The following is a 14,814-nucleotide window of genomic DNA, read 5'->3' as shown; positions in this document are numbered from 1 at the left end:
TCTTGTCGGGTTTGCATGCCAGCATCCTAACAATAAATTCATTTCTTCGTCCCGTTTTCTTAGGTGTCATCAGCAAGCATTGTCTATCAATTATATATTCATTTCTTCCCCACTTTGCAAGTTAATTATGTTTGGCTGAAATTAAGAATGCAATGTGATATAAGAACAGAATCTGGTGTTTCAACAAATGAAGTTGTCATTCTGATGCTCAATTGTTTTCTTTTATTCAAATTACATCGGACCACAGATTCGGCATACCAATTGCATGGGACTCCAGACATTTAATCGGTGAAAAAGACGGCGATGGGAAGACTGGTCTTCAGCTTTTATCATGCAACCCATCATCATCTTTTAAACAAGAGCCTGAAGAGGGATTCGCTAAGTTTTCGTGTGGGGAAAAGGGAGTCCAAGAAAGGCAAGAAGTACTGCTGTCTATTAGATCTCTATACCAAATGGAGGGTGTTCAAGAAACTCTTTTGATTCTGGCTGCTGTGTGGAGATTGTTGAAGAAATACTCAAACTGTATTGAACACGTTGATGAGGCCGCAATGTATTGCATATAGAAATCAAATACCGCCAATTGAAGATCTTCAAACTTGTGGCAAGAATGGAAGTGCTCATGAAGAGGCTGGCAAGGAAGCTTGATAACGACGTGAATTCCAGTGTACACACCATCAGATGAAAGAGAAAGGATTTGTATCTGATGAGAAGATGGAAGGCCCTGCATTCCTATTACAGGAAGAGTTGCTCTGGTTTGAGGTGAACTTCATGACTTTTAGCTTCTTGCTATGCATATCTATCACACATTTTCACATGCAAGCACAATGCATTTCGACTGTCATATCAGTCTTGAATCCTGAAGCAAATGGAGTAGACTTGGGGAATATTTCATTCCATTTACACACTTTTTGTTGATATGGTCGGATGAGTTTGCATAACAATTTATCTTAAAAATAACAAATGATTGATTTGTAAGAAGGAAAAAACTAAAAAGATCAACGATCTGATGTTATGTTTCTTCTTTTTTGAAAAGAGAGAGAGAGAGAGAGGTGATAGACATGTTCTGCTTGCTTATCCATGGGAGAATGCAGTGGAAAAATTCACTCCATCCCATTTCCTGAATCATGAGAGCACTAAGAAGCTCAATGCAGAAGGGTTTTTCGTTGCTGAAAATTCTGAACTTCGTAATTTAGCCAAAGAATGGCTAAAGACCACAGCGGAAGGCTGCTCCGTGGTGGCAGTTCTCATTGCCACCGTTGCCTTTGCCGCAGCCTACACAGCTCCAGGAGGTTCAAATCAGAGCACTAGTGTTCCTGTCCTCCTCAACAAACCATTATTCGTATGGTTTTCGCTGTAACGGACGTGCTCTGCCTTCCCTTCTCCTGACATCAGTAGTTACATTTTTCTCTATCCTCTCATCGCCATTTCGATTTAAAGATCTCAAGCATACACTTCCTGATAAGTTGATGATAGGATTGATCACATTTCTTTTCCTCTCTGTGACCATTTTGATCGTAGAATCATTCTTATGATATACAACTAGGAAAGTTATAATATCCACTGATTCACACATATTCCATGAAATATCCCACATATAATTATGCTACAATAAAGTCTTCACAATTTCCTCATCAATCTGTACGTGATGCTGATCTTGTACGTATCCATTAGCACCAAGTATTTGGTTTCTGTCTGTAAACAGCTACCACCACGCATGATTATAAGTATGATGTTCTGAGGAGTGTGATAGGTTATTTGTGGTCCCGTTATTTACTTGCATGTATAAGGGATTGCATTATTGCTAGCTGCAGGACAGTCTATGTATGTCAGGGGAGTATAGGAAAGTAGACAAGATGATTGTGTTGTTTGCCCTAATGCATCATTAAGGCAACTTGGCTGCTTCTACTTTACCCATCACATGTCAACAACTTCACAATTTCAAGTGACAATAAAGCTGTAAAATAACTATTTTAATTTTTAATTTTTAAAATACAATTTATATAACTATTTTAATTTTTAATTTTTAAAATATAATTTATATTATATAGACTTATATTATTTTATATTTAATTTTTTTATTAAATAAATAAAAATAATAAAATTTAAAATTATGACTGTTTAATTAAATAAATAAAAATAGTAAAATTTAAACAGTCATTAAAATTTTAATACTGTATTAAAAAATCAATATAAATTTTTTAATTATTTTAAAAAATCAATTCACTCTGAAAACTTAAATTTTTATATAAGATTTCAAAATATAATTTATATTATTTTTTAATAAAAATGATAAATTCTTGAAACATGGTGTAAATTTAATCACTGAGTTCTTGTTACTCGTCCCTCTTTTTTCTTATTGACGAGTGACAATACATTTTGCTTAAGAGTTGGTCAGATCAATACACAGAATGATGAATCTGAACTTGGCTTGCTACATTTTGCTTGAGACATAGTTCAATATACAAAATGATGAATCTAAACTTGGCTAGTTATTCTAAACCCTAAATATATGTAACTTTGGTGCATTGAAGAATCATTTCCAAGTGAATAATTTGCTTACGTGCTCAGTTCAAATATTTATCAGCACTACAAGTTAATAACAGTTCAAGCATTAACTCCATGAAATGGATCTGCAAAAACCTAGTACTGAATTCAACCTCCAATGTCGAAATCTCTTGAAGTGAATCAAGATAAATAACCTTTTGGCTATTCTGATAGAGCTTTGGATAGTACTGTTTGTTGTAGCATTACAGCATACTTATTAACATAAGACTACTCTCTTACACAGCAGGACTGAACCTTCCGAGTAACCATCCACCGAGAATGCTGACTAACAACTCTAACATCTAAAAGATTTCACAACATTGTCCATCAATGGCATTTACAGCATAAAAACAGATTGGTGCAAACCTCATGGAAAACTTCCAGTATCATTCCATGATACTCTTCAGAGTTCATTGACATGTAATAATTCAACAGACTGCGGAGATCTTTTGGCTCTTGCAGCCGGTTTGCCATGATCATCTCAACCATGGACTCTCTAAAATCTTCTCTTGGATCGTAAGAGCTTTTCTCCATAGCTACCATTACTATAAACTTGGTTCCATCACTTCTTAGTCTCCTTCTTCTCTCTCTTTGTCTTGCCTCTTGCCTTTCTCTTATCATCTGGTCTAGTCTCTCTTGTACCATCGCATGTGCCAGGCTTGAGATCGATGCAAAACGATCAGGATTCGAACTCTCAGCTTCCTCAGAAGAAGAGACACTTAGTCTGCAACTGCAACAAAAGGCCTTGCATCCTCTTTGCTGAGGTTTTTGCTTCTTGTCTACCCTGGATGCTTTCATCCTGAACCAGGGAGCTATGAAGGAAGAGTTGCACAAAAACAAAATGATTTATGCACATTTGGCAAGTGGGTCAGATCGGGCATGATCATGTCTTGAATGTAGAAAGATGTACACATAACTTATGAGATTAGGAGGTTGGTTGTCTCAGAAAGAAAAGCAAGCACATTTGGTCTGTTAATTGAGCTAGTGATTATGATGTAAACTAGACCTTTAACAATTCCCTTGACATGGCAGTGTTAGGTGGCATGCTTTTGAAAGTATGAGGTTCCAATAAGCCTATGGGAATAAATTAAGATACTGTATTAAGAAAGGAAGCACTGCCTAGACAGAATTCTTGGTTGGTGTCACGTGCCTGGTGCTAATCAGTTCGGGTGTACTTGCTGCATTTTCAAGGATTGAACCGGAGGCTGTTGATGGCATGGTGGGGAGGACTAATCATGAATTTGAAGGTGATGTTAAAGTGATTATCCATTAAATTATGGGGGCATAGACATTCCTTTTGACCCACTTGCTCCCATCTTTAAAGAAGCCATCCTTGCTAGTTAAGGTAGAAAGCACCCTCTCTCTCGAGTCTCAATAAAGGCTTTCAATTATTAACTGTTGGCCTAGCTTTCCTCTTCTAAAAGTTTGCAAGAACAGCTCGTTAGGAAGTTGTAGCTCCAGTCCTCTTCAGGCTACCTAATTGTGTACATTCGTGTTTGCAGCAAGCTGTGCCCTAGGATACTGATAATGAAATAGGAAAGTGACGATTTGGAATGGCTGACGACGTAAATGATATGCAAGATTTATTCATGTAGCATCTAGTTGTCAGGCTATGGTAATCAAAGAGCTGCGATCCAGTTCTAGATCTGTTCTGACGATTTTTGAGGCAAAAACAGTGAACTACATCGCCACATTCTGATGATGGTGGTCCATATGGCGATAATTAACATAATAATTATCGAGGAAGGTTGTGGGTGGATGAGAGACAAAGCATGTTTTATTTCTTGAGTTCTGCTTCATAATATAGTCAGGATTCTCCTCTGTGACCACTTCTAGATGATGAGATGAATTGAATTGACGAAGGGTTGATGCAATCATGGAAGAAATCTTACATGGATTCTCAAAGCTAGACAGGGGAATCGATCTCTTTAATGGATTCCTCCTTGATAACAAAGATCAAATGGAAATGTTTAGCATGTGATAATCATTGTGGTACGCCATGAATAACCAATCTTGTTCTGAATTAATTAATGGATATGCTTTATCTCTTTAAAGCAACTTATTGTCATCTAAATGCTACACACCACATGCTGGCGCGATGATTAGCATCCAAGTTAAAGCCTATGGCCATTGTCATTAAAGAAGCAGTACAGACTAATCAAATGACAACTGTTCCCTGAACTTTCAGAACATGTAGGGCAGATAAAGGGAGGAACCAGCGACTCATAACTCATTGCAATGTTCACAAGAATGGCTACTTTTCGTTAGGTGAAGAAGGCGAATCGATTAGCCTCTAAGCAACCTATCATTGACCTCTGATCACTCTGTAGTCTGTAGTCTGTATTCCAAGTACCTGAGCAGGATTTGGGCAGAAACTTTCATAGCTAGAGCATTTGCATCTTCACTGCATAACACCAGCAAGGTAGCTTCAGTGAATGCAATGCGGCGGAGAGGAGATGAAACTGGCCTTTCCTGGAATCGTTTGTTTCATTTTGCGGGACTTCCATAGCCTAAAGCATGCTACCAACTGTCCGTTCAGCAAAGGGATAGTTTTATGTCAACAAAATTGACAGCATTATTTCTTAGCTAATATCGAAGGTTCTTGAGGTTTGGTTAGTGTTTTTGGATGCAAGAGACAGGTATAGAAATGGCATGAATTTTATGTTTTTTGGTAGGGACGGAGACAGAGACAAGTTTAGAATCTGTGTTTTCGAAACAGGCGATCCAATCGTTTCAACATAGCAAGCAAACAATTACTTAGTAGTATTTGCTTCCACTTGAGTGAAAATAGAAAAACAACACTAAGCACATTAATGCGCAGTTACCTGTGCTTATTTATCACTTTGTGTAGTAGCTTTCACTTTAATTTGTTTTTAAAAATGTGTTTATCTTTAAGAAAAATTAAAATATTAAATTGGATTTTTTTAATTTTTTTTTTAATTTTAATATATTAACATGAAAAAAAACTAGAAAAATTTATTTTGATATTTTTTTCAAATAATTTTTTAAAAAAATATTATACACTATGATATGATACCAAATATAATAATACATGTATCCATGTAAAACACGGTACAGGATACCATCAACTCTTCGCTCAAAAAAAAAAAAAACTATAATTAATAACTTTTTTTAATTTATTTTCATCATATTACGTAATTTGCTTGGGATCATTATCCAATGAGTATCCTGGAATATCCTATAGCGTTTACAAAGCACGCGCCGCCCACCAACAACAACAACACAGTGGTTAGGTACCCACAGCAAACTCAACAAAAGAATCCAAACCGTCCATTTGTACCCAATCAATTCTTACAACACGCCACGTCTAACACTCTAATCATCCATATCTTCATAATGCTCTCAAAACCGTGGGCCGGGCCGCCAATTATCGATGTCTCTTCCCTGGGAGGAAGAGACATCTCGCAATCCCCCCTATGGTCCCTCGATTAAAACTATTTGTTCAAGTCAGTTACTCTTCTTTAATTCCTATCAAATTAAGGCTTGTATTTTCCCTTCTTAGTTCTTCCACAGTTCCACCCCCACTCCCACCTGTATCCTCCCCCGTATGCTTGTATTTTCCCTTCTTAGTTCTTCCACCCTCACTCCCACCTGTATCCTCCCACGTACCTGTGGATGAAAGAAAGTCAACTAGTTAATTGGGCTTCGATTGACTACATGTCAACACTTTAGGGACTATTTTGGGCGGAAATCCCATAGGGACCCCAGAACCAAAACAAAGCGCTCTCACTCTCTCTCTCTTACGGTATATATAAATAAAAACTAAAGTGAGAGTTCAGTCAGGTGTAACTGCCAAACATGGCTCCTGCTTTTGTAATTACCGGCGACTCCGCTCGGGCCAGCGGTCGCTTTGCTTCTGTTTACAGCGAAGTCCAATCCTGCCGTATCAATCACGCGCTCCCTCTACCTTCTGTCCTAAAACACCCTTTCAAAATCGTCGACGGCACTCGTAGTTCCGCCGCCGGCAATCCTGGTTATTTTCGTCTCTCCTCACTTCCCTACTTTCACCGATTGATCAGTGCTGTGCTGATTAAACCGTTAGTTAATTAATTAAATCTCTGAAGTTTCGATTTTTTCTGGCAGATGAGATAGCGAAGCTGTTTCCCAATCTCTTTGGGCAACCATCAGCAAAGTTGGTGCCAAACGATGTGGACACGTTGAGTTCAGATCAGAAGTTGAAGATCGCTGTGGTTTTGTCCGGTGGACAAGCACCTGGTGGTCATAATGTTATTTCTGGCATCTTCGGTAAGTCATCTTATTGAACGAAATGCAGCTGTTATGGTTTGGTATCGTGGGGTTTGTGATTGGTTGGTGGTGGTGGTGGTTTAGATTATTTGCAGGATCGGGCGAAAGGAAGTGTATTGTATGGGTTTAAGGGAGGTCCAGCTGGGATCATGAAGTGCAAATATGTTGAATTGAATGCCGACTATATCTATCCTTACAGAAACCAGGTAAGTTTTTCCTCTTTTCAAGTTTTTTATGTGAATGTGGGATGGTTTCGAATTGTAAGATGGATCAATGTTTTTGTAAGTATATATTTATTGGAAACTGTTAATTTTTCAGTTATTTGGGATGATTTTGACTTAATAATGCACAGAGTTTAGTGATTGAGATGCTTCGAGAGTGTGTATTGGTAATTGCGGTATGAGGTGTAGCTAGTTTAGACGTTGGATTATTAACTGGTTCAGTGCAATTTGAATGTCCTGTACTTGTTTTGACTCCATTCTAATATAGTTATTGAATGCCCATCCATTTTTTTACGGGTGTACATGCAGTGGAAGTTTGTATCTGATTTTATTCTTGTATCCTTTTTTTAGGGTGGTTTTGATATGATCTGCAGTGGAAGAGACAAAATTGAAACGCCTGAGCAGGTGACTATTTCCTTACTTGTTCCTAGTGGAGACTTTTTTCTGTAGGTTTTTTTAAGACTTGCTGAGGATTAATGGGTGTGAACTGCAGTTCAAACAAGCTGAAGAAACAGTAAAGAAACTTGACTTGGATGGGCTTCTTGTTATTGGTGGGGATGACTCAAACACAAATGCTTGCCTCCTTGCTGAAGACTTCTGGTATGCCTTGATGGAAGTTTGTTGTTGGAATATTTTTTGAATTGGGATGTTAATACTGTGGAATGAGAAGAGCTTTTTTCAACTACCAGGAGCCCTTTTGGTATAAATATTGTTTCCGTTATTGTTCAATCAGGGTTAAAGGTTTGAAAACTCGGGTGATGGGATGCCCAAAAACCATTGATGGTGATTTGAAATCCAAGGAGGTTCCTACCAGTTTTGGATTTGATACTGCTTGCAAGGTAATTATAAGTATTCTTTTCTATTTTAATCAAAATGTTAGTATATCAGATTTTCCCTATATTACATGTTAAAGAATGTAATTGTTGTTGGAATTACTTGATTGTACTCCTTCATGAAGATCTGCTTAAAAAATATGTGATTGGATGGAAACTCCATGCTTGAAGCACAAAAAATTATCTCTGTATATAAAACCTTACAGATTATTGATGATTGAGCTACACTTGTTTATCTTTTCTTGAAAATTTGTGACTTTTAACCTTATTTGTTTCATTTTATTGACTCTCCTAAAAATGTCAATATGTCGTATAGAATTTTATTATACAAATGTGAATTTCCCAATGCACGACACTTTATATATAGATTGTAGAATCTCAATTTTGTTATTCATGGTCTTCACCTGTATCTATACACATGTGCGATATACATTTATGTATGTGCCTCTGTGTGTGTGTGCAGGGCTAGTCTTTGCACTTGCCTTTAACACTTGCTTGGCCTACCATGCCTGAGTTGTTCCATTTCATGGATGTTTATTTTGCGAACTCAACAGTGAAGTCCCTGCTGAATCAATATTATTGATTGTATGCAATTTGTATTTCTGATTAACTATTTTTGGAATTTTCAATCTTATCCTTCCGTTTTCCCTATATTACATGTTAAAGAATGTAGTTGTTGTTGGAATTACTTGATTGTACTCTTTCATGAAGATCTGCTTAAAAAATATGTGTGATTGGATGGAAACTCCATGCTTGACGCACAAAAAATTATCTCTGTATATAAAACCTTACAGATTATTGACAATTGAGCTACACTTGTTTATCTTTTCTTGAAAATTTGTTATTTTTAACCTTATTTGTTTCATTTTATTGACTCTCCTAAAAATGTCAATATGTCGTATAGAATTTTATTATACAAATGTGAATTTCCCAATGCACGACACTTTATATATAGATTGTAGAATCTCAATTTTGTTATTCATGGTCTTCACCTGTATCTATACACATGTGCGATATACATTTATGTATGTGCCTCTGTGTGTGTGTGCAGGGCTAGTCTTTGCACTTGCCTTTAACACTTGCTTGGCCTACCATGCCTGAGTTGTTCCATTTCATGGATGTTTATTTTGCGAACTCAACAGTGAAGTCCCTGCTGAATCAATATTATTGATTGTATGCAATTTGTATTTCTGATTAACTATTTTTGGAATTTTCAATCTTATCCTTCCTGTGCCATGCTGCAAGTCTTTTCAGTTTGATTCTAATAGTGTGTACAGTCAATTTATTTTGTCTGTGTTCTCAATAATGCTGTCATGGGATGCAGTCACAACCAATCCTAATGCCGTTGGTAGTTAGATATCCTTTTTGTCGCTAACTTAATGCTATAGAACATTGATAATATTCTTGGTGCATGCAGATATATTCAGAAATGATTGGAAATGTCATGATTGATGCTCGATCAACTGGAAAATATTATCATTGTAAGTTAATACATAATTTTTCTCCAAATAATCTGTTTTCTCTGTTAATGAATTTGAAGTGAAGATGATATTAAGGTTAGCTAATTTTGTTTGATTTTCCTTCCATGTAGTATTGTGCAGATGGCAATTTAAACTGTGCTTTCATGTTCTTTCACCAAGTACCTGTGCTTGAACTGGCTCTAACTTCTGTATTTTCCATGTTGTCACTTTGTTGTATTTATTCCTGAAATCTTTAGTTTCTCATGCAACCACACAGCTTAAACTACCTGTTTCAAATTGAGTTCAATATGCTATAATGAATTTGCTTTCTCCATACTATCTCGAATGTCACAGGCATATTATACATATTAACAATTATTAAAAGTAATGATTGCTCTTAATTTGAGTTTGCTGCAGTTGTCCGGCTTATGGGACGGGCAGCTTCACACATTACATTGGAGTGTGCCTTGCAAACTCATCCGAACATCACCATCATTGGAGAAGAGGTACTTCTGTTAATTTGTTTCTTTAGTTTCAATTATTTTATTGGTTGAGTTTGCTTACTGGTAATTTATCAGTGTATCACGTGTTTTGCATCTCTGTGAAAAAACCTCTGTTCCATAGTTGGTGACTGCTTTGGACTCTGACAAGTTTCAAGGTCCTTGTATCCTTCTTTTGTTGCATATAATTTCGGTCTCCATTTTATGTGAGCTGACTTGTCCAAAATGATCCTTTGACTTAACCTCATTAGTAATTAATGCTCGAGGTGATATGGGAAAGTTGAGGTTATTTTGAATTTTGATTGCAAAGCTTAGTAATTGGTTGGCCCATGCAATGGGCTGTCAAATGAGAGTGCTTACTTTGATAGATATGAATTTTCAAAAGTTCTCAGGAAAAATCATATTGGTTGTATCTGCAGTTCAGTTATTTTCATTTGAAGAAAAGCTTCCCATATACATTCTCTTACCCTGTTTTATCTTGTTGCAGGTTGCTGCAAAGCAGCTGACACTGAAAAATGTTACAGATTACATAGTTGATATAATCTGTAAACGTTCTGATCTTGGATATAACTATGGCGTGATTCTTGTTCCTGAAGGTTTAATTGATTTCATTCCTGAGGTAGGTTACTTTTTTTTTAACTTTAGTGGCACTGCTCCTATTTTTTTTTAAAAATCTTAATGTAATGTTCATTTTTCAATCTACAGCTATCTATTGAAGTGGCAATGTTTATTGGGCGTTTCTTTTCAGGTTCAGTACCTTATAGCGGAACTAAATGAAATTTTGGCACATGATGTGGTAGATGAAGACGGGCTGTGGAAAAAGAAACTTACAAATCAATCCTTGCAGCTTTTTGAATTTTTGCCACCAGCAATTCAAGAACAATTGATGCTTGAAAGAGATCCACATGGAAATGTCCAGGTATTTATTATATGTCCCATTTTATGTCAGTTTTCAACATTTTGAATTAAGCTGGCATCATTATTCATTCATATCTTTGCTTTTACCTTAAGGTTGCCAAAATTGAGACAGAGAAAATGCTTATTCAAATGGTTGAGACTGAGTTGGAGAAGAGGAAGCAGCTAGGTCAATACAATTGCATTTTCAAAGGACAGTCCCACTTCTTTGGGTAATTATCTCTATTAACTACAAATCTAATCTCCATTTTGAGTCAGTATTATCTAGGTCTGATATTACGAAGGACAGTCCCACTTCTTCGGGTAATTATCTCTATTAACTATAAATCTAATCTCCATTTTGAGTCAGTATTTTCTAGGTCTGATTTACATGATCTGTTTGGAAAAATCATTTGACATTGTCCCTATCCTGGAATGTAATGAAAAAAATAGTGCAAGATTAATTATAGAATTCCTGATATTTGGATTGTACTTAGGTATGAAGGAAGATGTGGTTTGCCAACAAACTTTGATGCTACATATTGCTATGCTTTGGGTTATGGTGCTGGAGCTCTCCTTCATAGTGGAAAAACTGGGCTGATATCGTCGGTGTGTGATTCTACCTTTGTAACATTGTTTATTTGCTTCTTTCTTCTTCCTTCTCCTTCTAGTTTTATTTTGTCTTTTCTGAGTGCTATAAGACTACTAAAAAGTTGTGCTGTTTTTGCAACGGAAAAGTTCTGGCACTGCTGAATTAATATTTTAATTTAATATTGTTATGTCTCCAGGTTGGGAATTTGGGCGCTCCTGTTGCAGAATGGACTGTTGGTGGGACTGCGTTGACTTCTTTGATGGACGTGGAGAGGAGACATGGTATTCTCCTGTTCTTCAGCATTTTTGGATAGTCGTGTTTGTGTTGACTATGGCACATTCATTTCCTGGTTGGAATATACAAATCAAGTCACGGGTTAAAGTATTCTGCATGAGGACCTTAGGTTATGGAGATCTAATATAAGCTTCAAAAAGTTCTCAGGACTTTTAGTTGACCAATCTAGGGACATTTTGGAGTTCCCTGTCTTTTTCATGATAAAAAGGTTATCAAATTTATATACATTTATTCTTTTGCAGGTAAATTCAAGCCTGTGATCAAGAAGGCAATGGTGGAACTCGAAGGTATAAATTCATTTCTATTCACTCTCCTCTCCTTAATCGTTAAATACATAGTGCCATCTCACTTCTGATAGAAACTATGACCTCTGTATCATTCATTATAAATGGCTTCTGCACTGATCACTAACATGGATTCAAACTAGAAACTTGTTCAGCAAATTTTACATGCTATCAATGAAATTTCAGGTGGTCCTTTCAAAAAATTTGAATCCCTGAAGAATGAGTGGGCAATCAATAATCGCTACATTAGTCCTGGTGAGTCATAAATCTATCAAACAGTATCCTTTATTTGGCCATCTTGATAGGAGTTTTAATACTCTTTAATCCTTGTAAGCACTTTATATCATCGTCCTTTTTGATTGATTATCTGTTTTGATTGAATCTCAGGTCCCATCCAATTCATAGGCCCAGGATCAGATGCCATTAGTCACACTTTACTACTGGAATTGGGAGCTCATGCTTAGGCATATGGATTGGTGCAAACTTATGTTCTTCAAGACCTGAAAAGTTTCCTGGCCATGCATGAGATCCTCTTTTCGTTTTCCTGGTTTTTGATGCTGTCATCAGAGTTAAGAGTTGTGGATTTTGTGTGTTTTTATTGGATGATGGTCCTTGGAAAAGGCGGCTCTACATACATCAACTGCACTTGTAAAATATGAAGCTTGTGATGTAGTCTTTTCTCACTAAAATTATAGTTCTAAAGAAATGTTTCTTGGAAAAAGAAATATGCTTCCAATCCCGTCCTGTTCCATTGAAGAAACACATTCATTTAAGATCCAGTACTTGAACTCGTCAGGTCGAAAGAAGCAGCAGAAGAATCAAACTTCTTAGACCAGCAGGAGAAGATTTGATCTTGAGTACAGCAAGTTAATTATAGTCGTTGGACTAGTGTCTATGATAAATGTAGTAAGCATCTGCTCCGCTCTTGATAGAAAAGGAAAGATCATTGCAGAGCTCTCCTCTATCCCTCTGGCCGTGTGTGATTCTGGCTGCTGCTCTCACTTTGAAACAGGCCAAAAAGGATTTTATCCTCTTCTGTTTTTTTATTCTTTTTTAATTCTAAACAAAAAACAAAGCATCCCAAAAAGGATTTGGAACTCTTCTCTAACAAACAGATCATCCATTTTCTTTGCCTTTTTCTCGTTCTGTTTCTATGCTTTCGCGTCCAGAATTTCCATGAATCACATGCTCTGTTTATTTGGCTTTTTTGCACCCTCTTCACACGTTATTGGAAAATGTCTAACCTTTACGGAGCTTGGCATGCTTCTCCATCCACCTTTTCCCTTTTTATTTATTTTTTTATAGAGATGAACTTTTTCCCTTTTGTACGGCTTCATTTTTGTATTCTGGTAATCTTTCAGGGTGGTAATATTTATTATATTTTGCAATTGATCTTCGCCATCTTGACTAGCAATTAATAATAATAATCTTGGATATTCCCCACGTTATTATCAACAACAAATCTTGAGATAGTTCATAAAAAAATAAGTAAGGACATACATTTTTCAAACAGTTCACCTGCTTAAAACCCTATCGAGAATGGATTTAGTCTTGGTGTCTGAACATCGGTAGATGAACTGTGATGAAAGGAAGCACTAGCTGGACTGATAAGGAATTCATTATTATACACATATGATGCAAGTGATCTGATTTATGGACCTGGTTCAATACAGGAGAGTTGTATATCTTCTATACCTGATCTAACCACCAAGCACCATGGCTCATCCATTACCTTCTCCCATGCAATAATGGTTCACAACAAGGTGCAAGAACCGCTCATTGCATGTGAAACCAAAGAGAATAGTTGCAAATTTGGTGTCCTTTACAACATCTTGAAGTGGGTAAGCATCGCATCACATCACAGCCACCCAAAAAGGAAGTAAGTGTGTGGTCGCATCACATCACAGCCACCCAAAAAGGAGTAAGTGTGTGGGCGCGCGCGCGCGCGTGTATTGTTCATGGGATGGTGATGAAAAAACAAGATGGAACTTGGAAGGAAGAGGAAGGTGGTATAATATAATACAAGTTAAAGAACTCCTTTTCACAGTGACAAGGAACCAAAAGCAATCGAAAGTCAAGAGTGTGATCATCGAGGGAGGGGAAGAGAAGAAATGGAGTGAAACCCAAGGTCTAGTGCTACGAGCCACATGGTGTGTGACTCCAAACCAAACATTTAGTCATCACCATTACCTATGTCCCCATAATCATGCTCGTATGTACCTTTTGTTCTAGCTTCACACTTTCATCAATGGCTATGGCTATGTTACTTTTTCCAACGCTTGAGGCATAAAGGCTAAAGCCATGGCACAGGTTCATGGGACCACCCAAATTCTAGCAGTGACTGTAACTTCATGCTATGGCTCGAGGATGTTATTAATGGTGGTATCATTTTATCCTCACCAACACCACCTCCTCAGCTGCCTCTGTTATTATTCTTCCAACCTCCATGAATTAATTCTGATTGTAACAGCCATAATTCCTCCATTTTGTAACCATTAAACACCCAAAACATCACTGTTGCTGCTATTCCTTTAAATGGTAGCAGTACTTCTGTGACTGTGGCTATTTCTTTTCCTTTTTATCCGATTCATTGAAAGGGCTTTTACGTTGGAGGCCAAATTGTTAAACACTTCCTAGCTTTAGTAAAAAAGTAAATGCCCTTTCAGCAGAAAAACCTTTGATTTTTCACCTTAAATAAGACGATTTAAAAATAAAAAAAAAAACCCTTTTATTAGGGTTTTATTGAAAAATTGATGAAAAAAACTCTAAAAAATCCTTCTAAGTCCTCTCTTTTACTCTTATTATGGGAAAAATAGCAAAATATAAAAAGAAATACTGAAATCTCTTTTTAATTAAACTTGATCATCGACAACAACTACCCAGATCAATTTTTTTCTATGAGTTGTATAGAAATAGAAAGGAATTG

General features: G+C 36.7%; 1 protein-coding gene across 1 annotated transcript; it reads left to right on the top strand.

The window, feature by feature from the left end:
* The first annotated feature begins 6,299 nt into the window (after nucleotides 1-6,299).
* LOC105141471 (pyrophosphate--fructose 6-phosphate 1-phosphotransferase subunit beta) lies at nucleotides 6,300-12,627 on the top strand. Its single transcript, XM_011048698.1, has 16 exons — nucleotides 6,300-6,538; nucleotides 6,649-6,810; nucleotides 6,895-7,016; nucleotides 7,383-7,436; nucleotides 7,525-7,631; nucleotides 7,765-7,870; nucleotides 9,282-9,345; nucleotides 9,742-9,830; nucleotides 10,312-10,443; nucleotides 10,573-10,743; nucleotides 10,836-10,951; nucleotides 11,216-11,327; nucleotides 11,507-11,591; nucleotides 11,847-11,891; nucleotides 12,075-12,143; nucleotides 12,276-12,627. The coding sequence occupies exons 1-16, from the start codon at nucleotides 6,364-6,366 to the stop codon at nucleotides 12,350-12,352; spliced, it is 1,686 nt and encodes a 561-aa protein (XP_011047000.1). The 5' UTR covers nucleotides 6,300-6,363; the 3' UTR covers nucleotides 12,353-12,627.
* The last annotated feature ends 2,187 nt before the right edge of the window (nucleotides 12,628-14,814 follow it).

This window comes from Populus euphratica, unplaced genomic scaffold (assembly GCF_000495115.2).
Source record: "Populus euphratica unplaced genomic scaffold, PopEup_1.0 scaffold119.1, whole genome shotgun sequence".
Lineage (NCBI taxonomy): Eukaryota > Viridiplantae > Streptophyta > Magnoliopsida > Malpighiales > Salicaceae > Populus > Populus euphratica.
The sequence above is the reverse complement of the archived record's forward strand: the minus strand, read 5'-3'. Positions and strand labels throughout refer to the sequence as shown.